The 27,294-nt window shown below is 37.0% G+C and overlaps 1 protein-coding gene across 7 annotated transcripts in view; it reads left to right on the top strand.

The window, feature by feature from the left end:
- The window catches only part of TOGARAM1 (TOG array regulator of axonemal microtubules 1), a 106,094-nt gene that overhangs the window by 8,280 nt on the left and 70,520 nt on the right, over positions 1 to 27,294 (top strand). For 6 of the 7 annotated variants that reach the window (XM_055291441.2, XM_055291444.2, XM_055291445.1 and 3 more), the window contains exons 2-6: positions 13,345 to 13,501; positions 16,977 to 17,111; positions 21,677 to 21,982; positions 23,631 to 23,890; positions 26,525 to 26,757. In XM_055291441.2, coding sequence (XP_055147416.1) covers positions 13,345 to 13,501; positions 16,977 to 17,111; positions 21,677 to 21,982; positions 23,631 to 23,890; positions 26,525 to 26,757 — 1,091 coding nt within the window. The remainder of the gene's footprint in view (positions 1 to 13,344; positions 13,502 to 16,976; positions 17,112 to 21,676; positions 21,983 to 23,630; positions 23,891 to 26,524; positions 26,758 to 27,294) is intronic. The other variant, XM_063609264.1, reaches the window with a different exon arrangement.

Genomic DNA, 27,294 nt, shown 5'->3' with positions numbered 1-27,294 from the left:
ATATAGATATTGTACATATTTTGCTAAATTTATATTGAAGTATCCTACTTTTGTATCTTAATATAAATGGTAATTTTTTTAAAATTTCAAATTCCACTTGTTCATTGCTGGTATACAGGAAAATGCTTGACTTTTGCACATTAACTTTCTGTCCTGCAAGCTTGCTATAATATAATCATGTATTATTCGCAAGAGGATTTTTTTTGTTAATTCTTTGAGACTTTCTATGCAGACAATCGTCATCTGTGAACAAAGACAATTTTATTTCTTCCCAATCTGTATACTTTTTATTCCTTTTCTTGTCTTATTGCATTAGTTTGGACTTCTAGTATGATATTGAAAAGCAGTGATGAGAGAGGACATCCTTGCCTTGCTTCTAATCTTAGTGGGAAAGTTTTGAGTTTCTCATAAATATGTTATCTGTATGCTTTTTTGTCGTGTTCATTATAAAGTTGAGAAAGTTCCCCCTGTATTCCTAGTTTGCTGAGAGTTTTCATCATATATGGATATTAGATTTTGTCTAATGCTTTTTTGTGTATATTGATATAATTATGTGATTTTTCTTCTTAAACCTGATGATGTGGTGGGTTATATTAATTGATTTTCAAGTGTTGAGCCAGCCTTGCATACCTGGGATAAATCCCACTTGATTGTGGTGTATTATTCATTTTGTATATTGTTGGATTCAATTTACTAATATTTTGTTGAGGATTTTCACGTTTGTTCATGGGTGATATTGGTCTGTGGGGTTTTTGTTTTGTTTTGTTTTTGTATTTTTTCTTATAAGGTCTTTGCTGGGTTTGGTATTAGGGTAGTGCTGGCCTTGTAGAATGAGTTGGAAAGTATTCTCCCTGCTTCTGTATTCTGAAAGTAATTGCAGAGAATTGCAATTCATAGTTCTTCCTATGAGACCCCACACAGAGAAATTTTAAATATGTTGGCCTTCTTAGAAGTGTTAAAAAGTGTTAAATATATGACATGCTTTAGCCTTCTTTTTTTGAAACAGAGTCTCACTCTGTCACCCAGGCTGGAGTTCAGTGGCACGATCTCAGCTCACTGCAACCTTCACCTCCCAGGCTCAAGCGATTCTCCTGCCTCAGCCTCCCAAGTAGCTGGGACTACAGGCATGTGCCACCATGCCTGTCTAATTTTTTTTGTATTTTTTTGGTAGACACAGGGTTTCACCATGTTGGCCAGGCTGGTCTCGAACTCCTGAGCTCAAGCGGTCCTCCCTCCACTGCCTCTGAAAGTGCTGGGATTACAGGCGTAAGCCACTGTGCCCGCCCTAGCCTTCTTTTTGAAAAGAACTGGGCAGCACCACATGAGCTGATTTAAGGGAAATATAAATGGTTTCCGTTTTTATAATTACTAACATGAGAATTTGAGGATAATTTGTGATTTGTGTGCTTGAAAACTGTAATGGCAACATTCACAAAATCGTTATAAGTTTTTAAAGATGTGTGTATGGGCATGTGGTTTCTGGAAAAGAGGGCACTGATAAAAGTAGTTTGAGAATCATGAAGAGTTAAGTTACTTCATTGGAGCAAAATACAAGGTAAAGTTAGTTTTCTCGTCTCCTCCCAAATTCCACTGTGCCCTCCAAAAAAGGTGGAGCAGATTACAAAGGACAGTTGGCTGTTTGGAAAAAGAAAAAAAAAAATGTTTAGCTGATATTATCATTTAGCCTTTCTCAGTGAATCCTAACCGTACATGTGTGACATAAGTATAAAAATGAGATTTTTGTGCCTAAATGTTTCTAATTTACTTAGACAAAAATGTGAAGATTTAAAGATAATATAGCAAATTGGAGATTTAAACATCAAATTATTGATAGAAGCAGTAGTTACTAAAAGAAGATCAAGGCCAGGAGCAGTGGTTCACTCCTGTAATCCCAGCACTTTGGAAGGCCAAGGCAGGGGGATTGCTTGAGCCCAGAAGTTTGAGAGCAGCCTGGACAATATAGTAAGACTCTAAAAAAATACAAAAATTAGCCAGGCGTGGTGGCACATGTCTATAGTCCCAGCTACTTGGGAGACTCAGGTGGAGGATCACTTGAGCCTGGGAGTTCGAGGCTGTAGTGAGCTGAGATCATAGTGTCACTGCACACTAGCCTGGGAGACAGAGTGAGACCTTGTCTCAAAAATAAAAAAAAAGAAAAAAAAAAAAGAAGATGATCAAGAGCCAGGCATGGTGGCATATACCTACAGGCCTGTAGTCTCAACTCCTCAGGAGGCTGAGACAGGAGGATCATTTGAGCTCAGGAGTTCAAGGCCAGACTAGTCAGCATTGCAAGATCCCATCTCTCTCTCTCTCTCTTTTTTTTTTTTTAATGTCGCTAACCGGTCCTACATGTGGACAAGATAGAAATAACAGATTAAAAAAAATGGTTAGAGTAAGATGAATTTTGATATAACGATTAGGAGTCAAAATACTGGGTTCTAGTACCAGTTTAGCTTTGTGATTGTGGACTTGACATAAATTTTGTATCCCTAATTTGCTTACCTATAAGTCACCATTAATATTAATAATAATAATATTTTCAAAGGCAACTATTCTTCTTCCTGCTGCTGTAACAAAATGTCTTAGACTGGGTAATTTATAAACAATAGAAATTTATTGCTCCCAGTTCTGGGGACTGGAAAATCCAAGATCAAGGCATTGGCAAATTCAGCATCCAGTGAGGGCTGTCTGCTTCATAGATGGCACCTTCTTGCTGTGTCCTTATGGGGTGGAAGGGACAAACAAGCCCCCACAGGCCTGTTTTATAAGGGCACTAATCCCATACTTGAGGGTGGAGCCGTCATGACCTAATCACCTCCCAAAGGCCCTACCTCTTACTACCATCACGTTGGGGATTAGATTTCAATGTGATTTTTAAGGGGACCCTTATTCAGACTATTGCAGCAGCTAACTGTTAAATAGCGCTTACTCTATGCCAGGAATTATTCTAGACACAAAGGTTAAATAACTTCCTTAAGGTCTCTTAGCTAGTGAGTAGCAGAGCTGATTTGAACGTAGGCAAAATGACTCCAGAGTTGGTGCCTTAACCATTTCACTATCAAATGATCTATACCTAACCTCTTTTCTCTGTATAGATTTTTTCATTTGAGCACCTTGGGAAATTAGCAGAGAGTTCCTGAAAAAGGTGACTGTGACCTGCTCCTTGACAGGAGCTAAGGCTTCAAATGGTCAGGAAGGTAAAATGCATTCCTGGCGAGGGAGATGGCTTGAAGAGATGGCATAAGGCGTGATACAATAATGTACTTAGTATGTGATTCCTTTGGAATCCTCAGCTCCTAATGAACCACTGAGCCTCAGAGCAAAATATATTAGTGTTATAATATTGAAAAGAAATCTAGACTATGGTCAACCTTATTTAGTAGCTGGAGCTGGCCTCCTCTGTAGTCTTAAGACTCCCCATAGCAGGTCTTAGTACTTCCTTTTATGTATGTCACATATTCACGTGTCCTCCATCCTCAGTTACAGGTCTGGCTCCTGGCCTGATTTGTACTGGCTCTTGGCCAGGCTCTCTGCTTTAACATTTACAGTCCACTGTTAATCTGTTATTTCTGTCTTGTCCACATGTAGGATTGGTTAGTGATATTAAATACGAAATTTCCAGAAAAAAAAATCTTGAATATTTCAATTACATAATCCTGTAGCTCATTTTGCAGACAAATAGACCAGTTTGTTTGGAAGGATGATTTTTTAAATGTAGTGGTGTCAGGCCAGGTGGGTGGCTTTACACTTGTAATTGCACCACTTTGAGAGGTCAGTGTGGCCGGCGTGGGCGGGGAGCGGAGCAGATCACTTGAGGTCAGGAGTTTGAGACCAGCCTGGCCAACATGGTGAAACCTTGTCTCTAGTAAAAATACAAAAATTAGTTGGGCGTGGTGGCACGCACCTGTAATCCCGCTACCCAGGAGGCTGAGGCAAGAGAATCACTTGAACCCGGGAGGCAGAGGTTGGAGTGAACCCAGAGGGTGCCACTGCACTCCAGCCATGGCAACTGCGCGAGACTCGGTCCCCACCCTGCCAAAAGTAGTGGTGGGAAATATGATTACAAGAGAGAGGCAGGGGCTAGATTGGAGACTCTTGAATACCATGCTAAGGAATTTAACCTGTTATTTTGACAGTAATTTGAGATTGCTGGAGGGTTTTTGTTTGTTTCTGTTTTGGGGGAGGGGGTCTTTTCTTTTTAAAACAATGTTTAGAAAAATTAATCACAAAAGCAGCAATGTGTAGTTTAAACCAATTAGATACTTATTAGACTGATTTAGATGTGAGTTTTTCAGTTTTATGAGGATTAGCAGGGTATCAGGATTACGAAAAAAGGGATGGATGCAAGAGATATTTCAAAGGATTTAGTGACTAAGTGTTGGAGGAGAGGAGAGGGAGGAATAACTAAAATTTGAACAAAGTAACTAAATTCATCATAGGTCCCTGAAGAGATAAGAAAGCCTAGAAATAGGAAATTAATTTGGGGGGAAATGTGAATTTTTGGTGAAGGAAGATGGAATATTGTACTTGAATTAGAAGACTGTTATTTAAGAGACATGAATATAGCTGCAGATGTAGATTCTGGAAGTCATGTGCTAAAGTAATTGCTGAAACTGTGAGAATGGATGGGCTCTCCAGTGAATGACATACAGAACGAGAGAGAGAGGGTAAGATCAAATCTTGTTATACAAACTCATTTAGAGAATAGCAGTAGGAGATATAACCAAATAAAGCAAAGAGAAGTGTGCCCACGATTTGGAAGAGAGCCAAGAAAGAAATAGGTTTTATAATCAAAGTGGTGAGGGAGTTTCAAGGAGTCATCAGTGTTAAGTATGGCACAGAGCTTGGGGAGAATGAAAATTGGAAAGCACCATTTGTTCTTATATATTACAGCCTACTACTTGTAAAGTGATTTTTGAAGGTACTTTTCTCTTAATTTTATCTTTCTTAATGTCCTCTTAAGTTTTCTGATGGTAAAAAAGTTGTACATGCTCATTATAGAAAATTTGTAAAAATATGGGAAAGCACAGAGGAAAAGTTTGTGCTTTTTTGTATTTCAAAAAATTAATCTCACTCCTAGAGATCTACAATTAATAATTTGTTGCCTATGCTTTCAGTATAATTTCAGTTTATGAATACAAGTATAGATTCTTCTATCCATCAATGAAAGTTTCCCCTTTTTCACTTACTTTTTTTTTTGAGATGGAGTCCCCCTCTGTTGCCTAGGCTGGAGTGCAGTGGCCTCATCTTGGCTCACTGCAAACTCCACCCCTCGGGTTCAAGTGATTCTCCTACCTCAGCCTCCTGAATAGCTGGAATTACAGAGGCGCGCCACCATGCCTAGCTAATTTTTGTATTTTCCATCAAATAATCTGTAATGGGATTTTTGATAGCTATTTAATATTATACAATATCGTGTGTGTTTAACTTATCTCTTACTTTGGAATATTTAGACTTTTAATTCTGTTTTCATTTCTGCTATTTAGTGGATTCTTTTTCTGCTCTGACATATTACAGATTGATAACCAGATTACTGTGATGTTTCAAGTTTGCATCTCTTTCTATGTATTTAGGAGTATTTTAATGGGTTAGTGGAGTCAAGTAAATCAGACATCATTAGCTGGCTACCATTTAGCTTTATTTTTCGTAACAGATTTCACTACAATGTGGTAGGAATCATAGTAGTCAGTAACCTAGACTAAAAAGCAAGGAGTACACTTGCTTCATGTATATGTGGGCGCTAGGTCTGTAGTTTTTTCAAGGTAGAGGAATTGATTATTGGAAGGTCACTGGGACATATAAAAGGGCAGTTTTAGGAGACTGTTACAGGCGGAGACCAAATTTAAAAGTTTATGAGGTGAATTGATGAGGAAACAGGCAGTAAGAAGTTATTCAGCATCTGTCTTTTTAATCATCTAATTTGTGCAAAACCGAGTGGGAGTTTATAAACTATTCTTTATAGCACTGCCCTAGGATTTTTGCCTCATTTAGTATTTAGCACATGTGAGTCATTTATTCCTTCTCCTCAATGATGGTAAACAGTATGATGGTAGGGACTGTTTTATTTTTTTGTTTAATTAGTTTTTGTTTTTGTAACAGCACTAGCTACAATGCTCTTCCCACAAGTATCAACAAATACCTGTTAAATAAGAAAACATTTAAGGGTTTGACAGTGAAAGAAAAGCAAGATAACAGCACAAGGATATAACAGGATAAATTATTACTGTGCTTTATTTTTAAGTAAGGAACACCTGATTTGGAAGAGCTGGGGAAAGGAGCCATCTGTGAATTAAACATGCCTACTCTGTGTCTTTATTATGGTAGGTGTTAGACTTGCAAAATGCAGGAGATTCAGTCCCTGCAGTCATACTGGAGAGGGAAAGGAAAGGAGATATGTTCCTAAGTAAAGATTAAATGGGTCAAGAACACAAATATAGAGAGAGGTTAGCTTTGGGATAGAGAAGGAAGTCTTTTTCTCTGAAATTAAAGGAAAAACAAAGAGAAGATGACTTAAACTATTAAAAACTTCTGAGGTAGCAGGAAAGAGTGTGTGTTTTAAGTCAAAAGAAAGGAAGATATGAGTTTAGTGCAGTGTTTATCAAATTTTAATATGCAAATGAATTGCCTTAGGATCTTGTTAAAATACAGATTCTGATTTAGTTTGTCTAAACTGGGGCCTGAGCCTACATGTCGAATAAGCTCCTAGGTATTGCTGATGCTGGTGGTCTGTGAACCACTTTGTGAGAACAAGGCTTCCAGATTCTGTTAAATTAAGGGGCAATTAAAAATGAAAAATAGAACGTTAGAGATTTTAAGAATGTGGGATTTAGAACAGTTAATATAACAAATTTGATAAGAAATTAGACAAACTAAAATTATTAAATTGTACTAATGTGTTTGGTATGGGTTAATCCTAAAACTTGAGATTTTCCTTGGATGTTGGATTGTTTCTGAAAAGATTTAATTTTCTTTTTAAAATTATATTGTGATGCATGAAGAATTTTAAAAACTTTTATTTTTTATGCTTGTGAAAATCATAAACAACACAAAAGCATATCTACTCTTAGTGTAAATGTTGCTTATGTCAGAGCTATGTAGAATGAACTGTTGGTAACAGAATGTTTTACAGCAGAAAATGTAGAAGCTACTACCGCTATGTAAGTCTTTTGAGGCATTTGTTTTAGTCACCTTGCATGAATAGTGGGGTAAACTAAAATTTGGAGAGCAATAAGAATATTAATTGCTCTTTTATTTTTCATGTGGAAATTGAATTTAAGAAAGAGTTTATAGGACAAAACTTGCTATTACCTTAATAGCAAGGTATCTCATCATCATATGATGATGAGATATGTGTCTACAGATAAATGTTACAATGTTTATTAAGAGTAACAGTATTTAAAGCAAAGTAAGAAAGTGAGAATATCTATATCTTTTAGAAGAAATAAAGCAGTTAAAATGATTTAAAACAGGCTAAAGACATGGAAAATATTTTAATGGTACATAATAATAATACTAAAAATATATCCATTTTTGTGAACTCATCATTTCTGTGATTGTTAATATGTCTTTAGACACATACAAACATGGAATTAGATAACATTTAAAATTTCAAAAATTTTAAATAAATTTAAACATAATTAACCTTAAAAGTATATTAAATAAGACGATGTATATATTTATTGTTATCATCTTAAAAAAGCTGTAACAGCTGGATGCAGTGGCTTGTGCCTGGAATCCCAGCAATTTGTGAGGCTGAGGCTGGAGGATCACTTGAGGCCTGGGCAATATACGAGACCCTGTCTCTAAAAAAAAAAAAAAAACAAATAAATTAGCTGGGCGTGGTAGTGAGTGCCTGTAGTCCCAGCTGCTTGGGAAGCTGAGGTAGAAGGATCGATAGAGCCCAGGAGTTCAGGTGTGCAGTGAGCTATGATCGTGCCACTGCACTCCAGCCTGGGTGACAAAGTGAGACTTCATCTCTAAAAAAAATAAAAATATTAAAAATAATAATTAAAAAAAGAAAAAGAAAATTGAAAAAAAAGCTATACTAGTTCCCTTAATAATGGGCAAAGCATATCGATTACCTTGTATACATATTTCTATTTCTCTGTAACTTTTGTACCTAGGATAATGTCAGCTTTATATATTAAATACAACCTTACCCAAATAAACCAACTTTTGTTTCCTCTCAGACACAGAGAAAACCAAAAGTCATGTAACCAAAACTATCTTTTTTTTTTTTTTTTTTTGAGATGGAGTCTCACTCTGTCACCCAGGCTGGAGTGCAGTGGCGCAATCTTGGCTCACTGCAACCTCCGCCTCCCAGGTTCAAGTGATTCTCCTGCCCCAGCCTCCTGAGTAGCTGGGATTACAGGGGTGCACCACCACGCCCAGCTAATTTTTGTATTTTTAGTAGAGACGAGGTTTCACAACGTGGGTCAAGTTGGTCTCGAACTCCTGACTTTGTGATCCGCCCGTCTCGGCCTCCCAAAGTCCTGTAATTAACAGGCGTGAGCCACTGCGCCTGGCTTTCAGGTCCTTTTTAAGCGGCAAAAATAAGCGTGTGTGTTAACATCATCCCAAAGCATATATATATCCTTTAACCCATCAGTCCTCAGTCCTTTTGGAACCAGGGACCAGTTTCATGGAAGATAATTTTTCCATAGACGGGGGGTGGGGGATGGTTTCAGGATGAACCTGTTCCACCTCAAATCATCAGACATTAGATTCTTAGAAGGAGTGTGCAACCTAGATTCCTTGCGTATGCAGTTCACAATAGGGTTTGTGCTCCTATGAGAATCTAATACCACCGTTGATCTGACAGGAGGCAGAGCTCAGGCAGTAATCCCAATGATGGGGAGCTGCTGTAAATACATTTGAAGCTTTGCTCCCTTGCCCGCCGCTCACCTCCTGCTGTGTGGCTGGGTTCCTAACAGGCCAGGACCAGTAGCAATCCATGGCCCAGGAGTTGGGAAACCCTGCTTTAACCTATTCATTGGTTATTCTATGATTTATAAATATAAGACACAGGGTAAATTATAAAAACCAGTTTGATGATCAATGGTTTGCATTTTTATCTTAATTAGAAATTGTTCAGGATCTAAAGAGTTTTCATTAATTCACTTTTAGTCTAAAATCTCAAAGTTAGCTAAGCATCTGAAAATTACAATAGAAGCTGATATATTAAGCATTATAAGATTTATGGCGTTATAAGAATTGACCTCTTTTTATAAAGGTATTGTCTTATAAAACTTAGTTGAACACATGATTTTACAGTTTTATATTTTGAAAGTAGTGATGTTAATGTATACAATCTGTGAAACCATTAGAGTAAATTTAAGAAATTTAAGTTAATCAGGTTTTTCTCAGAAAAACCTATGATACAGCTTGTACAACTATATCATACTATTATTATTCTTACATGGTGGTAAAATCTAGACAAATAACTGTTTTTAAGCAAGTATAATTTGTCCAAAGAGCTATCTTAATTAGACTTATTATGTGAACTTTTTTTTTGTTGTTAGAGACAGAGCCTTGCTCTGTTGCCCAGGCTGGAGTGTAGTGGCATAATCATAGCTCACTACAACCTCAAACTCCTCCTGGGTTTGAGTGATCCTCCTACCTCAGTCTCCCAAGTAGCTAGGACCACAGGCTGGGGCCAACACACCCAGCTAATTTTTTAATTTTTCGTAGAGACAAGATCTTGCTCTGTTGCCTGTTGGCTAGGCTAGTGTTGAACTGCTGGCCTCAAGTGATCCTTTTTCCTTGGCCTTCCAAAGTGCTGGGATTACAGGCATGAGCCACCACTCCTGGCCCAACTTTTTCTAAGCAATTATATACCAGATACTACAGATACTAAAACTTTCAAGTTGATTTAGAATTTGTTTTTCTTGTTCTTTAACCAAGTGACTGAGGTATTTAAACTCAAAACTAACCTGTGTTGGCGGGGCACGGTGGCTCGTGCCTGTAATCTCAGCACTTTGGGAGGCCCAGGCTGGCAGATCATGAGGTCAGGAGATCGAGACCATCCTGGCTAACACAGTGAAACCCCGTCTCTATTAAAAATACAAAAAATTAGCCGGGCGTGATGGCAGGCGCCTGTAATCCCAGCTCCTCGGGAGGCTGAGGCAGAAGAATGGCATGAAGCCAGGAGGCGAGCTTGCAGTGAACCGAGATCGCGCCGCTGCACTCCAGCCTGGGCAACAGAGCGAGACTCCATCTCAAAAAAAAAAAAAAAAAAAGAAAGAAAAAAAAAAGTTGTAAGGCGGGCGCGGTGGCTCACGCCTGTAATCCCAGCACTTTGGGAGGCCGAGGCGGGTGGATCACGAGGTCAGGAGATTGAGACCATGGTGAAACCCCGTCTCTCCTAAAAATACAAAAAATTAGCCGGGCATGGTGGCGGGCATCTGTAGTCCCAGCTACTCTGGAGGCTGAGGCAGGAGAATGGCGTGAACCCGGGAGGCGGAGCTTGCAGTGAGCCGAGATTGCACCACTGCACTCCAGCCTGGGCGACAGAGCGAGACTCCGTCTCAAAAAAAAAAAAAAAAAAAAGAAAAATAGGCAGGGATTCAAATGGAAAGGCTAAGAGATAATAGGCTGTATGTAGTGGCTCACGCCTGTAATATCAGCACTTTAAGAGGCCAAGTTGGGCAGATCACTTGAGTCTGACAGTTCGAGATCAGCCTGGGCAACATGGCAAAAAATAAAAACATAAAGTAAAATAAAATAAAGATAAATCAAATAAAAATAAAATTAGCTGGGTGTGGTGGCACGTGCCTGTAGTCCCAGCTACTTGGGAGGCTAAGGTGGGAAGATCACCTGAGATGGGGAAGGTCGGCTGCAGTGAGCCACGATCATGCCACTGCATTCCAGCCTGAGCAACAGAGTGAGACCCTGTCTCAAAAAACAGAAAAACAAACAAAGAAACAAAAAAGATTGAAACAGTAAAAACACTATGTAAATTTCCAACCATTATTAATATTAAATGTGAAACTTGCTTTTTTATAATGTTTTAATTTACTATAACTCTAAGGAATTAAATAAATTTTTAGGTATTAACTGAAAGATTGAAAACTCAGTTCTGTGTTCCTGAGAGTCATCAATCAGGTGCTTTAAATAGACTGCTTCACATTTTGTAACGTTAACTCACAACTCTTTCAAAATTTATGAATTCTATTTTCTTTTACTCTAAACCACTTTTTCTGCATTAATTGTTTCGTCCCATCAAAACTTACCCTAATGAAAATCATTTACTTTTAAGAGAGACCTAAACGGGACTTTCATGTTAATTGGTATGTCCTATAGTCTGCTTTCAGATGCACAATCTTCTATAGCAAAACTTAATCTCTGCCTGACTTCTCAAGATTTCTGAAAATGCCACATTCACATACGCACACACCACCACCCTCATCAACATTACCACCTCCACCAGTTGTTGTATGTATCTGGCCTATATACTAATATCTGTTTGCTAAACAGAAATTAATCACAAAGTAAATCTAACATAAAATGTATTCCGTACTGTAGAATTATTTCTGGATTACTCACTATGTTAGCTGTGTTAATACATCATCTTTTAATATATATAATCAGAAGTTGACTATAATTGGTTTTGTTTTTATTCCATTATATCCTTTTAATACTGACTACTGTATAATCAATCATAGATGTTAACTGGGTTTTGAGTCAGTAAAGTCAATGCTTTTTTATTCTGGCATTCTTCTGTTTTTTTTGAGGCCGAGTCTCACTCTTGCCCAGCCTAGAGTGCAGTGGCATGATCTCAGCTCACCACAACCTCCGTCTCCCAGGTTTAAGCAGTTCTCCTGCCTCAGCCTCTGTCTCAGCCTCCCGAGTAGCTAGGACTACAAGTGTGGGCTACCGTGCCTGGCTAATTTTTATATTTTTACTATGGATGGGGTTTCACCATGTTAGCCAGGCTGGTCTTGAACTCTTGACCTCAAGTGACCCACCCACCTTGGCCTCTCAAAGTGCTGGCATTACAGGCATGAGCCATCATGCCCAGCCGAGGGCATTCTTTTTTTTGAGACAGGGTCTCAGTCAGTCACTCAGGCTGGAGTGCAGTGGCACAGTATCAGCTCACTGCAGCCTCTACCTTTCAGGTTCAAGTAATCCGCCTACCTCAGCCTCCCGATTAGTTGGGACCACAGGCACATGCCACCATGCCTGGCTAATTTTTGTATTTTTTGTAGAGATGGAATTTCACTATATTGCCAAGGCTGATCTTGAATTCCTGGGCCCAAGTGATCCACCTGCCTCTGCCTTCCAAAGTGCTGTGATTACAGGTGTGAGCTACTACTGCACGTGGCCTCATCTGGGCATTCTTAATTTTGTTACTTATCATTTCTGGGTTAGTTTTTGAAGAAGGCAATAGGTTTTTCACAAAATTTGATAATGAATAACATTTGTACCTGAGGCATAATAGACATATCTTTAATTTTATTTTGCTATTTGATACTTGGCAAAGTTTACAAAGAAACATACTGACAAGGTTTAAAGTTCACCACATCTAGATTTGATTGTGTCTATGCGCTCCAAATAAATATATAGGAAGCATAATTTCCTGTGAATTCATTCAGTTTTTTTAATGTTTTACAGTCATGTTGAATGTGAAGTGATCTGGGACAATTGAGGTCATCATTGGTGAAGAATTTTGAACACTTGAATCATGCTCTCATTTAGTTCTTTAACTGATTATGTGTAACTTCAAAATTGTATCCTGGCACCTTTGTTAACTATCATATGGGGTTTATGAGGAAGGACTTGGAAACTAGGAAGTACTAGACATATATAAAGTATTATTTACTGGTTTTAACTAAGAGACCTAGTGTAAGAAAATACCCTAAGGGAATTATGACATAGGTTGCCGTGTTATTTACATTGACATTTAGGCTGCAGAATATGGATAATAGATTTGCCTCAGTAAGAACAGTGTAGTAGAATGCTTGCTTGTTCAGTGACCTTCAACTGGCACTTATTGTCTAGTACTCAAAGGTAGCATAGTTTGCGGGGTTATGCTGCTCAGTCAGATCATCCTTTTTGTCATTTGTATTCTCTCCTTCCTTGTTGCCAGAGTCTGCTGTAGGATGGTAAGGAACAGTAAAGGGTTGGGGTGAAGTAGTAAGAAAAAAAATTAGCATTTCTGTTCTGGAATGAAAAGTACTGTTGGTGTACCGTACTAAATATGGATGTTTATCTGTATCATTATATATTTGATAAATTAAAATTTATTCTAACCTGAATTTCATAATTGGATCTAAGTTATTTTGTCATATTTATTACCAGGAAGAATTAACACTAATTTGCTAATTTATGATTCTGTTCTTATAGTTTTCAACATATGATTTCATGCCATCTGCAAAATTAAAGCCTTCTCAAGGAATGCCAGTCAATGATGATTTATGTTTTAGCAGAAAAAGAGTATCAAGAAACTTGTTTCAGAATAGTCGGGATTTTAACCCAGATTCTCTTCCTTTATGTGCTGCTGGTAAGTACAAGTTGCTGATAATGGTGATGTTGAACTAAGTTAGAGACTTCTCTTAACTTCATAGTGCATTCAATGACCCATAGGACTTTAATCTAGTAGGCAGTTCAGATTGAATAAGTTATTTATTGAAGATCTGATAAGAATGGACACTTAGACGTTATTATCTCATAAAACCCTGGAGGGTTTCTCATTGAAATTGTTTAAGAATTAATATAGGGCAATATTTGCGTAATACATCACCCATATTTATTAAGGTGCTTTTCTAAGTCCTGGAGGTCGGCCTAATAGAGCTTGCATTCTACTTAGGAATGAGAACAGACATTAAATAAATACAAGACATGGTAAGTTAGCTGGTGATAAATGCTATGAAGGAAAACAAAGCAGAAAGAAGGCCATATTCAGGAAAGAATATTTGTAGCAAACCACTATATATCAGGAGAAGAGAATAAATAGTTTCAGGAAGAGGGAACAGTCAGCACAGAGTAACTAAGAGAGAAGTGTGTGGGGAACATGTTTGAGAAATACCACAGAGACCAGTATGTCTGGAATGAAATAAGAAAGGGCAAAATAAGTAGAAAATTAAAGACATAATAGGGGTCCTTATTTAAGGCCTAGTGGACTTATAAGTGAACTTTACGTTTTACTCTGAATGAGGAGCATTTTGAAGAAAGAATTGACATCACTTACCTTGTTTCCAGGCTCGTTTTGGATTTTATTTTTAAAATAGGTGAAAGGAAAATGTATTAGTCTATTTTCACACTGCCATAAAGACATACCTGAGCCTGGGTAATTTATGAAGAAAAGAGGTTTAATTGGCCCATGGTTCTATGGGCTGTACAGGGTTCTGCTTCTGGGGAAACCTCAAGAAATTTACAATCCTGGCGTAAGGCAAAGGGGAAACAAGCATGTCTTACATGGTGGGAGCAAGAGGAAGAGAGTGAAGAGGGAAGTACTACACACTTTTAACGACCAGATCTTGTGAGAACTCTATCATGAGAACAGCTCCAAAAAGAGAAATCTGCCACATGATCCAGTCATCTCCCACCAGGCCCCACCTACCTCCAACATTGGGGATTACCAATTCAAAATAAGATTTGGGTGGGGACACAAAGCCAAACTGTATCAGAGAGCAAGGTCAAAAACAGGAAGACTGATTAAGAATCTGTTGTAGTAATCGTGGCTAGAGTTGATGGAGGCTTTAACCAGGATAGCAAGAATGTGGTAAGAAGTGATTGGATTCTGGCCTGGCAAGGTGGCTCACGCCTGTAATCCCAGCACTTTGGGGGGCCAACACAGGCAGATCACGCAGTCAAGAGACCGAGACCATCCTTGCCAACATGGTGAAACCCTGTCTCTACTAAAAATACAAAAATTAGCTGGACGTGTTGGTGCATGCCTGTAATCCCAGCTACTCGAGAGGCTGAGGCAGGAGAATCTCTTCAACCCGGGAGGCAGAGGTTGCAGAGAGTCAACATCGCACCACTGCATTCCAGCCTGGCAACAGAGCAAGATTCCATCTCAAAAAAAAAAAAAAAAAAGGTGACTGGATTCTGATTATATGTCAGAGCTAAAGTTGATATAGTTTGCTGGTAGATTGGGTATAGAATGTGAGAAAGAAGTGTCAATAATGCTTTAAGGATTTTTGGCCAGAGCAACTGAGAACATGGACTAAGTGTTACAAAAGTAAATATTACGGTACTTTAGAGGAAATGGTCATTGTCATTGACCATAACATTTAGAAGAAAAAGGAGAGCATAGGAAGAAACTACCTCTGTGGATATTCTTCAACATACCCGTCTTTATAAATGACCATATCATTTAGAAAGAGGTTGAGGCTGGGCGCTGTGCCTCATGCCGAAATCACACCAGTACACTCCAGGCTGGGCTACAAGACTGAGACTCCGTCTCAAAAAAAAAAAAAAAAAAAGAAGAAGAAAGAGGTTGAGTAGGTTGAGCTTGAGTTCTACATGATGGTTTAGGATTTCAAGATATAGCACCCAGGTAATTAGAAAAACTGTAGTGTGTTGACAAAGTGATACGTATTAGAAGGGAAAATGGTTTAGAAGGTAAAGATTTGACTATGTTATAGATTTAAAAATGTATTTAACATCTAAATGATAACAGTTTCCAAAATTTGTTGAGTTTGAGTTCAGATATATTATTCAGCAAACATTGTTCCCTAGGAGAATTTATAGACCTTTATGCGGTGAATTCTATAGTATTTTCATACAAAAATGAAGTGGCATAATGACTGCATAGTTTAATTTATTTTATTGTGTAATAGAGAAGGAGAAATGCAAGAGTATGTCCAGTTATGTTTGTAGCAGTTTTGATTTTGATTTTGACTTCTCTGTACCATTGAGAAGCTCATTTCCTAATTGTACAGATTTTAAACAACTGGAAAATAAGACAATATGTAAGCTAATGCTTGATTGGATGAAATGAGTTACAAATACTGTAAGGATTCAAGAAAGGAAAACATAGGTATTGAAGTGGTTTCAGAAAACTGCAGGGAAGAGATTGAGCTTGACTTTAAAGGAGGGAGAGGCTGGGCGCTGTGGCTCACGCCTGTAATCCCAGCACTTTGGGAGGCCGAGGCAGGCGGATCCCCTGAGATCAGGAGTTCGAGACCAGCCTTAAATAGCTGAGGCAGGAAGATCACCTGAGCTCAGGGAGGTCGAGGCTGCAGTGAGCCAAGTTTGTGCCACTGCATTCCAGCCTGGGCAATAAGAGTGAGACCCTGTCTTAAAAAAAGAAAAGAAAAGAAAAAGACATCCAGGACATGAAAGTTAAAGAGGCTTGATATGATAGGGAGAGAATATTTTTTTTAAATTATACAGTTTCAGAACTACAAAGGATGGGCTCATTTAATAGATGGATAAACTAAACGCCAGAGGAGTCATTACCACCCTTTTTTCTTTAGACTTACTCACCTTCCCAGGAATAACCTTAACCAGACACAGGAGGGGAAACAGGAAACATGTCTGGATATGCTTAGAATCTACGTGAATACTGTGAAGTATATTAGAAAAGAACATAAAAGAGGTTGCAGCGGTTGCAGTGAGCCAAGATCACACCACTGCACAAAAAAAGTAAAGTAGAAAAGAAAAGAGTTTGGTAATAGAGCTTTTTGGGTAATGCATATACTACAAATACTGGGAAGAAGGAAAGCCAGGTCTGGAGAAACGTTCCATGCTGAGAGAAAGAGTGTAGGAAGAAACTGCTTTTGCAGATATTCTTCAACATACCTGTCTTTTCCCTGTTCTTTACTAGTCTGTCTTCTGTCCTTTAACCCCTGTCACTAATCTGATTTTCTAGTATCAGAAGCTTTATCCCTTTCTTGCCTGCCTACCTCACTGTACTTAAACACATATTTATTTCCACCTAAATTACACCAACATTTATGAAATAAGATGTATTCATCAAATAAAGTTAACTTTTGCTTTTATGTTTTCTCCCCTCCTTTCTTCAAAAGGTACTGCTGGGACTCATCAAACAAATCTTTCTGGGAAATGTGCACAACTTGGATTTTCACAAATATGTGGTAAAACTGGCAGTGTGGGTTCTGACTTACAATTCCTAGGGACAACTAGCGGTCATCAAGATAAAGGTATAAGTTCCAAATTTACTTGGAAACAAATGACTTATAAATATTATGTGGGGATTCTGACACTAACTTATATGATATTTTGTGTAATCATACTCATCACAAAAAATAAAAGGATTTTATTATATTTTTAATAACTTTTTTCATAATAGTTACCCTAAAGTATTAGTTTTCATAATCTTTATATAAATACAACTGATTAAAATTAGAGTTTAGATACTCATGGTGGAGATGAGTATTGCATTTGCTTTGATGTACACATAATAGTGGTACATATTTGTGGGGTACATGTGACATTTTGATATACAATGTGTAATGATCAAATTAGGGTATTTAGGATATGCATCACCTGAAACATTTGTCATTTCTTTGTGTTGGGAACATTACAAATCTACTCCTGTGGTTATTTTGAAATACATAATAAAGTATTGTTAACTATAGTCACCTTCTTGTGCTATACTGAGCACTAGAGCTTATTCCTTCTTATTTTATTTTATTTTATTTATTTATTTATTTTGAGACAGAGTCTTGCTCTGTCGCCCAGGCTGGAGTGTAATGACAGGATCTTGGCTCACTGCAACCTCCGCCCTCGCCCCCGGGTTCTGAGCAGTTCTCCTGTCTCAGCCTCCTGAGTAGCTGGGACTACAGGTGCATGCCACCACGCCCAGGTAATTTTTGTATTTTTAGTAGAGATAGGGTTTCACCATATTGATCAGGGTGGTCTCAAACTCCTGACCTCAGGTGATCCACCCACCTCTGCCTCCCAAAGCATGGGATTATAGGCATGAGCCACTGTGCCCGGCCTCTCATTTTATTTTTGTACGCATTAACTACCTTCTTTTTATTACCCACTTCTCACTGCCCTTGCCAGCCTCTGGAAACCGTCATTCTGCTCTCTACCTCCATGGGATTAATTTTTTTTCTTTTTTAGCTCCCACATAGGAGTGAGAACATGCAGTATTTGTCTTTCTGTGCCTGACTTATTTCACTTAAGATAATGTCCTCCATTTCTATCTAGGTTGTTGTAAATCACAGGATTTCATTCTTTATATGGCTCAATAGTACTCCGTTGTGTATATGTACCACATTTTCTTTATCTGTTCTTCTGCCGGTGGACATTTAGGTTGATTCCATATCTTAGCTATTGTGAATAGTGCTGCAATAAACATGAAAGTGCAATACCTCTTTGATATACTGATTTCCTTCTTTCGATATATGCCCAGCAGTGGGATTGCTGGATCATATGGTAGTTGTATTTTTAGTTTTTTGAGGCAGGGTCTCACTCTGTGGCCCAGGCTGGAGTGCAATGGCTCACTGCAGCCTCCTGGGATCAAGTGATCCTCCTACCTCAGCCTCCCAAGTAGCTGGGACTACAGGCATGCACTACTATGTCTGGTTAATTTTTAAATTTTTTGCAGAGATGGGGTTCCACTATGTTGCCCAGACTAGTCTCAATCTCCTGGGCACAAGCAATCCTGCCTCAGCCTCCCAGAGTGCTAGGATTACAGGTGCGAGCCACCATGCCCAGCACATTTTTAGTGTTTTGAGGAACTTCTTTGCTATTTTCTATAGTGGCTGTACTAATTTAGCTTCCCACCAGCAGTGTACAAGCATTCCTTTTTGTTGCCATCCTTGCCACCATTTGTTATTTTTTGTCTTTTTGATAAAAGCTATTTAACTGGAGTGACATGATATCTTATCGTGGTTTTGATTTGCACTAGACCTCTACCTTTCACCGTATGCAAAAATAGAATCAAAATTTATTGAAGACTTAAATGTAAGCTGAAGTTATAAAACTGCTAGAAGAAAACGTTAGTGAAATACTTCAGGACATTGGTCTGGGCAAAGATTTCTTGAGTAAGACCTCAAAAACACAGGCGACCAAAGCAAAAATGAACAAATGGGATCACATTAAGCTAAAAAGCTTCTGCATGGCAAAGGAAACAGTCAACAAAGTGAAGATACAGCTTGCAGAATGGGAGAAAATATTTGCAAATGATTCCAATGTTGCGGAATCAATAACCAGAATACATAAGGAAATCAAACAATTCAATAGCAAAAAACCAAAAATATAGCGTGAAAATGGGCAAAAGATCTGAATAGGCATTTCTCAAAGAAGACATACACATGTCTAATAGGTGTATGAAAAAGATGCTCAACATCACTAATCATCAGAAAGATGAGCATTTTAATACCAAGTCATTGAAAATAACATTATCCATTAAAGATTGTTGTGTTAGCCGATGACAATTATTTTCCATAACAGTTTTAAATTTTAAGACAATTTAGAATGTATTATGTCCCTTGTTAGGAACCATAACTTCCTAAAAGCTATCCTTTCAGATAAGACATAAGATACAGAAGAAGAGGAAAGATTGGAGGCGGGTTATCAGTCAGGAATTTGGGGGTTGAAGGTGTTCTTAAATGTCCATGCTAATTAATAGCTTTAACAATTATTAGATAGAGGTAGGATCAAATTAAATATTTCTTTAGGTATTTTAAATTTTATTGTATGTCCTTTACTAAAATTTTTTTGAGTGATAGGGATATACTTATTTGTTATGAAAAAATAATGATTTGAAATTAGTAGAGAAGATTTCACATATTTAGCACTAATATTTTAACTACCTTTTTCTGCACTCACCCCAAAGACCCACATAACTCCTTAAAGTTACCCTTTGTGGTATTATCTACATCACAAAATAATCCATCTTTCTTAATAATGTGGGTATTTCCTAAATTTTGACTCCTGAATATCTTTGGGGCTCATAATTGTTATAATCAGAGAGAGCTTGCTGTGCCACTTAACCTGTTCCTGTTTAGGCTATCCCTGAATGATTACATTGCCTTTGAGGACTATCCACTCTTAGTGTTTAATCATACTGCATAGTGGCTCTGGTTTTCTATTGGAATAGTTATTAGAGAAGCTGGTATAAAGGGATACCATGTTTTTCTAAACCTAATAGAATTTAACTTAATACTTGGTTATACATTAAAACCACTACCATCTCAATTAATATCCCCCTTGTGATCTTTGAAGGACCTATGGTATGGATGCCAAACAATATAGATGTTTGCATCCCAATTTACATGTTGTAGTGATCCACACCAGGTGTTGGAAATTTTGGTGTATGTTGCATTACATTGTTTTTATGTATATGCATAATATGATAGGACGTTTGATTTCTTCAAGAAATATTTTTAAATCTCAGCTGGGTGCGGTGGCTCATGCCTGTAATCCTAGTGCTTTGGGAGGCCAAGGCGGGCGGATCACGAGGTCAGGAGATTGAGACCATCCTGGCTAACATGGTGAAACCTCGTCTCTACTAAAAATTATAAAAAAACTAGCCGGACATGGTGGTGGGCGCCTGTTGTCCCAGCTACTCGGGAGGCTGAAGCAGGAGAATGGTGTGAACCCAGGAGGCGGAGCTTGCAGTGAGCCGAGATCGTGCTACTGCACTCCAGCCTGGGTGACAGAGCAAGACTCCATTTCAAAAAAAAAGAAAAGAAATATTTTTAAATCTCTAGGAATATATGAGACATTGTCATAAAAGCATCAGAACCTGTTAATAGAGCACTGTAATTGAAATGAGGAAACTGAAAGTTTTAATTCTATATGTAAATCTGTGACTAAATCTCCTATATCTCTCTACCTAGATAAGATTTTGTTAAAAGTAGCGGTTTTAACCACGTCAGATATGAATTAAAAATAAAGGATATATAATATATACAGTTGTTTAAGTCCTCAGAAGAATGTTTGCTTTATTAATATACATAAGCTAGGTATTTTGTCATGGAAAACCTTTTTAAAAATATTAAAGGAAAATTTAAGGGAACCCCTAAGAGATTACAAATAGACTTTTTATATTCGTTGAAGAACAAAAATATCAATAAAAGGCAAGGAAGAAGTAATAAAGAAAAAAATAATAAATAGTGCAAAATAAGATGGTAGAATTAAAATCAAATGTATGAATAGTTTCTCTAAGTATAAATTGGCAGAACTTACAACTTAAATGACAGAGGTGATCAGATCTTATTTTTTTAGTTTTTCATTGAAGTGATCTTTTTAAGAGCATTACCTAAAATACATCAAGACAGGTTGAGAGAAAGTAAAGCATGGAAAAGATACACTAGGCAAATGTTCAGAGAAAAGCAAATAGAAACATGTTGATGATAGGGGAAATATGCACACCAAAACTAAAAACATTTTTAGTTCTAAAGAGGATCATTGTAATGAGAAAAAGAATAATTCACTGAAGAAACAAGACTTCTCTGACATGTGTGTATATGTATACATATGCATGTATGTATGTAATTGATAAAATTACAAGGAGAAAGTTAATTTATAAATGTTAGTACAATATTTTAATGGGATAAATAAGTTTTGAATTAGAAGATACAGAATATTTGAATAACACAAATTAAATTAGTCTTTTACCTCATACCGTACAAAAATATACATGTCAATTGGGATGAAAACCTGAATGGGAAAAGCAAAAAGCAAAAAAGCTTTTAACTTTTAGAGCTGTGTATACATAAGTAATATATTATCTTTTGTTTTATTACAGTGTATGCTAGCCTCAATTTTGGCAGTAAGACACAGCAAACATTTGGTAGTCAAACAGAGTGTACTTCCTCAAACGGTCAAAATCTAAGTCCAGGAGCTTACATCCTTCCATCCTATCCTGTCTCATCACCTCGAACTAGTCCAAAGCATACAACTCCTCTTATTATATCTCCAAAGAAGTCTCAAGATAATTCTGTTAATTTCTCAAATTCCTGGTCTCTTAAAAGCTTCGAAGGACTATCAAAGCCAAGTCCACAGAAGAAGCTTGTCAGCCAAAAATCGTCTGATCCTACGGGTAGAAATCATGGTAAAAGTCAATACTTTGTTCAAATTTATTTGTGTTTGAATTAGTACTTTAAGTTAATGCATAAGGCTGTTAGATCTTTAAAAGCTAGTAAACTGCATTTTATCTGTCTGAATTTAGTAAATATTTAGGAAAATATTTAATAGTGTGTTAAATAGATCAAATGTATAAAATTCAATTGAAATTCTCATTTCTTACATTGCCACTTCAAAATCCTTTTCGGAACCAGGAAAATAATGATGCTTTTCTTTGTTTGTTTGTTTGTTTGTATAGGGTCCTACTATGTTGACCAGGCTGTTCTCAAACTCCTGGTCTCAAGTGATTCTCCCATCCCGTCCTCCCAAAGTGCTGGGATTACAGGCTTGAGCTACTGTGCTGGGCCAGAAAATAATAATGTTTTATAATGAACATGAACAGCATATGTTGTTTGAGAGCCTACTAACAAATTTTAGCTTTACAAATATAAAATGTCATTCATATGCTTATTGCAATTAATGCCTAGTATTCATTTATTCAATATTTATTGAATTTTTATTTTATGTTAAAATTAATTTGAAACTTTTTTTTTTTTTTGAGATGGAGTTTCACTCTTGTTGCCCAGACTGGAGTGCAATGGTGCGATCTTGGCTCATGGCATCCTCCACCTCCAAGCGATTCTCCTGCCTCAGCCTCTTGAGTAGCTGGGATTACAGGCATGCCCGGCTACCATGCCTGGCTAATTTTGTATTTTTAGTAGAGATGGTGTTTCTCCATGTTGGTGAGGCTGGTCTCGAACTCCCGAGCTCAGGTGATCCACCTGCCTTGGCCTCCAAAGTGCTGGGATTACAGGTGTGAGCTACTGCACCTGGGTGAAACATTTTTTATTATTTGTTATACACTAAAATATTCTTAATAGCCCACTCCCAAAATCATGAAATTAGCATATATAAGTTCATTCAGGATAAATTCAGTCTTAAAATAAAAAGTCGACTGAGCATAGTGGATCACGCCTGTAATCCCAGCACTTTGGGAGGCCGAGGTGGTCGGATCCCTTGAGGTCAGGAGTTTGAGACCAGCCTGGCCAGTATGGTGAAACACCGTCTCTACCAAAAATAGAAAAATTAGCCGGGCTGGTGGCACGTGCCTGTAATCCCAGCTACTTGGGAGGCTGAGGTGGGAGAATCGCTTGAACCCGGGAAGCGGAGGTTGCAGTGAGCTGAGATGGTGCCACTGCACTCCAGCCTGGGCTACAAGAGTGAGACTCCATCTCAAAAAATAAATAAATAAATAAAAATGAAAAGTATGTTGAAGGAATCCCCTGCGTCCCACATGATTTTCTTTCCCCAGCCGTTGATGTAAGATGTTTCACCTTTAAACTACCCTACAAGTCCAGTGTTCAATTTATGGCATATTCAGTCAATTTTATTACTTTCTCTTAGCACTGTACTTTGATTCTGTTCTATTAATTCCTTTCTGTATTTGTTTATTGTACAAGATCAAATATTGTATCGAAAGCCGAGGCTTTATTCAGCTTGTTCTCCCCAGTGGCCAGCTGTAATGTGCTTTTTTTTTATTTTAAAACATTGTATTTTAAACACTTGTGACTATAACTCCCTCTTCTCTAAAATTAAAAAAAGAAAAAGAAAAAATAAAATATCTATTTTTCATGCAGGAGAAAATTCTCAAGAAAAACCTCCAGTTCAGCTTACACCTGCCTTGGTGAGATCGCCATCTTCCCGACGAGGTCTAAATGGGACAAAGCCTGTTCCTCCCATACCAAGGGGAGTAAGCCTTTTGCCTGATAAAGCTGATTTAAGCACAGTGGGACACAAAAAGAAAGAGCCTGATGATATTTGGAAGTGTGAAAAAGATAGTCTTCCAATTGATCTTTCAGAATTAAATTTCAAGGATAAAGATTTGGATCAAGAAGAGGTTAGAACTAAATATTTTTAATGAATTAAAAATATTTGCAATTTTCTATAATATAGTTGCTATTTAAGGAAAAATCAAGTCCTTTTTATCCTATAATATCTTATTTCTAAAAATATGTTCATTATAGAAAATGTGGAAAATACTACGAATTGGTAGGAAGGGAATTTATCACGCCAGTTCCCACTACCAGAATAATTTACTGTTAACACTCTACTGTATTTTCTTCAAGTATTTTTTCTATGCATACATTATTCCTTTTTAAATTAAAAGTATGAATAATAATATAGCAATACACTCATGTACTGACCCTTCCAGTGAACAATTTGTCATATTTGTTTCCTATATTTAAATGAAACATAGCATAGTTCTCTCCCCAGTTCAACATCTCTTCCTTCTTCACCAGAGGCAATCACTATTACCATTTATTTATGTCTTATGTATTTTTGTACTTTTTATATTAATATTATTTTTGTGTATTATTTTACTTACGGTGTATTTATACCATTGATTTTGGCTTATGATCAGTCTTTTGCAATTGCAAACAGTGAACTGCAATGAACATATTTGAACCTGTCCTTTGTGCTTCTGTGCAAGCTTACTTGTCTTTATGAAATTGAGATCATATTGTACACTCATCTTTGAATCCTAGATCACTTTGTGCTATGAAAATGTTACCAATATGATAACTGTACATAATAATTATGTCAGACAAGGAATGTGGTTGCTGTATTACTTTGGTTTCAGAGTACTATTTCCGTAGATGCCTCCTTTTTATCATTTCAGTTTGCTTCATATCAGGTTAAAAAAAAATTTTTATATTAAATATATAAATGCAAATAATGATGATATTTTATGCTCTTGTCTTAGTCTGTTTTTAAGGTATAAGCATCAATCATGTAATGATAATTTGCTCAATAAAATAGAGTTAATATTACTGTATATTCATTTTTAAAGTATGTCTTTATGTTAAACACATGTAAAACTAACCTATAAAGTACCAAAGTTGGTTGTTAATGATTTAAAGTAATCACCCCAACTTCTGCTTGTGAAATCTTTCCTTTTTTTTTTTCCCAACTCATTTGTATTTCAGTAGTGCTAGGAAGGGAATTCATTTGAAGGGAAGAAACATACAGAAAAGACATTTTCCTACGTAACTTATAAATTTCACCTGATCCTACATAATTTTGCTTTGTTTTTATAATAACTTAAAAATAGTTCTTTTTTTAGTGGGTAATTGAAAGGTGAGTTTCTGTTATGTAATTATTAGTAAATACAGGAGGATACCATTGCTTTTATATATTCAACTTTTCATGCTTTTAATAGAGAAGTGGCCCTACTATTGAATCAACTAGTATAGTTGTTGAAAATTACTTATCCTCCCTTACAGTTGCTAATATGACACTTCTTATTTATTATTTTGAATGGGTCACTGTTTATATTCTTTGGTGTGAGTTGACTTTTAACAAAGGCATAAGTTTTCATGTGCTTAATGTGCTTAATAATGTATCAAACACTTTCATTTTCATTAGTTCATTTAATCTTTACAGTAACTCCCTGAGTTAAGAAGCAAGTCAACATCTATTATGTTTTTTGTTTGTGTGTGTGTTTGTTTTTACAGAAGGGGCTCAGTGATGTTATGTGTCTTGCTCAGGGTCAGAAATTATGTAGTAGGACTAGGATTCAAGCACTGTTCACCTAACTTTATGTTCATTATGTTTTTCACTGTACAACACTGCCCTAAATCCATTAAAGGGGTTTTTTTTTTTTTGAATTTGCCTTCCCACTATGAAGACGTAAGAAATTTATGGATGTTTGCTTTAATTGAAAACAGATACTTTCATTAAATGATTAATCTTATGAATCAAATGTAAACAAAACAGTTTATGTATGTTTCTATGTTCCTTAATTTGTTCATAGTTTTGTTGCTAGCCTTAATATATTTTGCCATATCAATTTGTACTCTGGATTTCCTTTTTTTTTTTTTTTTTTTGTTTTTGAGACAGAGTCTCGCTCTGTTGCCTAGACTGGAGTGCAATGGTGCAATGTCGGCTCATTGCAACTTCTGCCTCCCGGGTTCAAGCGATTCTTGTACCTCAGCCTCAAAAATAGCTGCACCACCACGCCCAGCTGCATTTCTAAAAATATTTGGCTTCAGAAGTTACATACAGTGATCTATAATTTTAATACTTGCAAGCTTGATGTAAACATCAAACTTTTGAAAACTGATTTTCATGAATCACCTCCCAGAGCTAGCTTCTAAGCCACATCAGCACACCAGGTGTACCTCTGTGACATCAACTCTGATATCTGCCATCTGATTCAATGATTCATTTATTAAATAATTGAATTAATGCAATATATTTAGTCATTGTGCCCAGTGCTGAAGATACCATGATGAACAATAGGTGAGATTCTTCCTCTCAAGAAGCTTTCAACCCAGTAGGTTGTTTATAAATACCCAAGTGATAAAATCTGTGTATTTATACTTACATATATATTAGCATTCATCTTGTTTTAGTACAGGATTGGGAAATGGTTAGCTAGGTATAGCTAATGGAGTTTAAAATTTAAGGATAACTTTTACCAATATAAGGAATTTATGTTATAAAGTTTATTGTTTTCATTTTTTCTTAGATGCATAGCTCTCTTAGGTCCCTTCGTAATAGTGCAGCTAAGAAAAGAGCAAAACTGAGTGGCAGTACTTCGGATCTTGAAAGCCCTGATTCTGCAATGAAGCTCGGCTTGACGATGGACTCCCTGTCTCCGTCTTCCTCACCAAACATCAGTTCTTACAGTGAAAGTGGAGTTTACAGCCAAGAATCATTGACTTCTTCACTGTCTACGACTCCCCAGGGGAAGAGAATAATGTATTTTATTTTTTGATGTGATAAATGAATGTCCTCTGTAATTAGTGATTTAGAACCCTAATATATTTGTAAAAACTTAAAACCATTTATGTTTTAGTTTTTAAAATGTTAAAATATATTTAAAAGACATTGGAAATGTTTACAGATATTACCTTGCTTGGCTTTGGTTTCTGGTGTGAGTGGAAAGAGAACACAACCCCAGCTGTAAACCAGAGCACCTAAATTAGTATAAACCCTGTTCCTAAAGCCCTAGTTGTTCTTTCTGTCTAAGATTTATCCTAATGCTTTTAGTCCTTTAGCTCTTTTCTGGATTATTGACTCTTTTGACAGTTGATCTATAGCTAATATTACTGCTTTCATTTTAAGCTCAGCACCAGTTTCCCCTAATTTATTAATAAGTTTCACTCAGCTGTTATTTTCTTATGTCTTATTTCCATTATCTTGCAGAAGCTCAGGACTTCATGCCATAGCTCTTATAGCCTTGTTAGGAGTCTCCCTACAGCAGTAGTGCTGGACTTAAAGTCCTGGCCACCCCAC

The sequence above is a fragment of the Symphalangus syndactylus genome, chromosome 9 (assembly GCF_028878055.3).
Source record: "Symphalangus syndactylus isolate Jambi chromosome 9, NHGRI_mSymSyn1-v2.1_pri, whole genome shotgun sequence".
Taxonomy (NCBI): Eukaryota; Metazoa; Chordata; class Mammalia; order Primates; family Hylobatidae; genus Symphalangus; species Symphalangus syndactylus.
The sequence above is the reverse complement of the archived record's forward strand: the minus strand, read 5'-3'. Positions and strand labels throughout refer to the sequence as shown.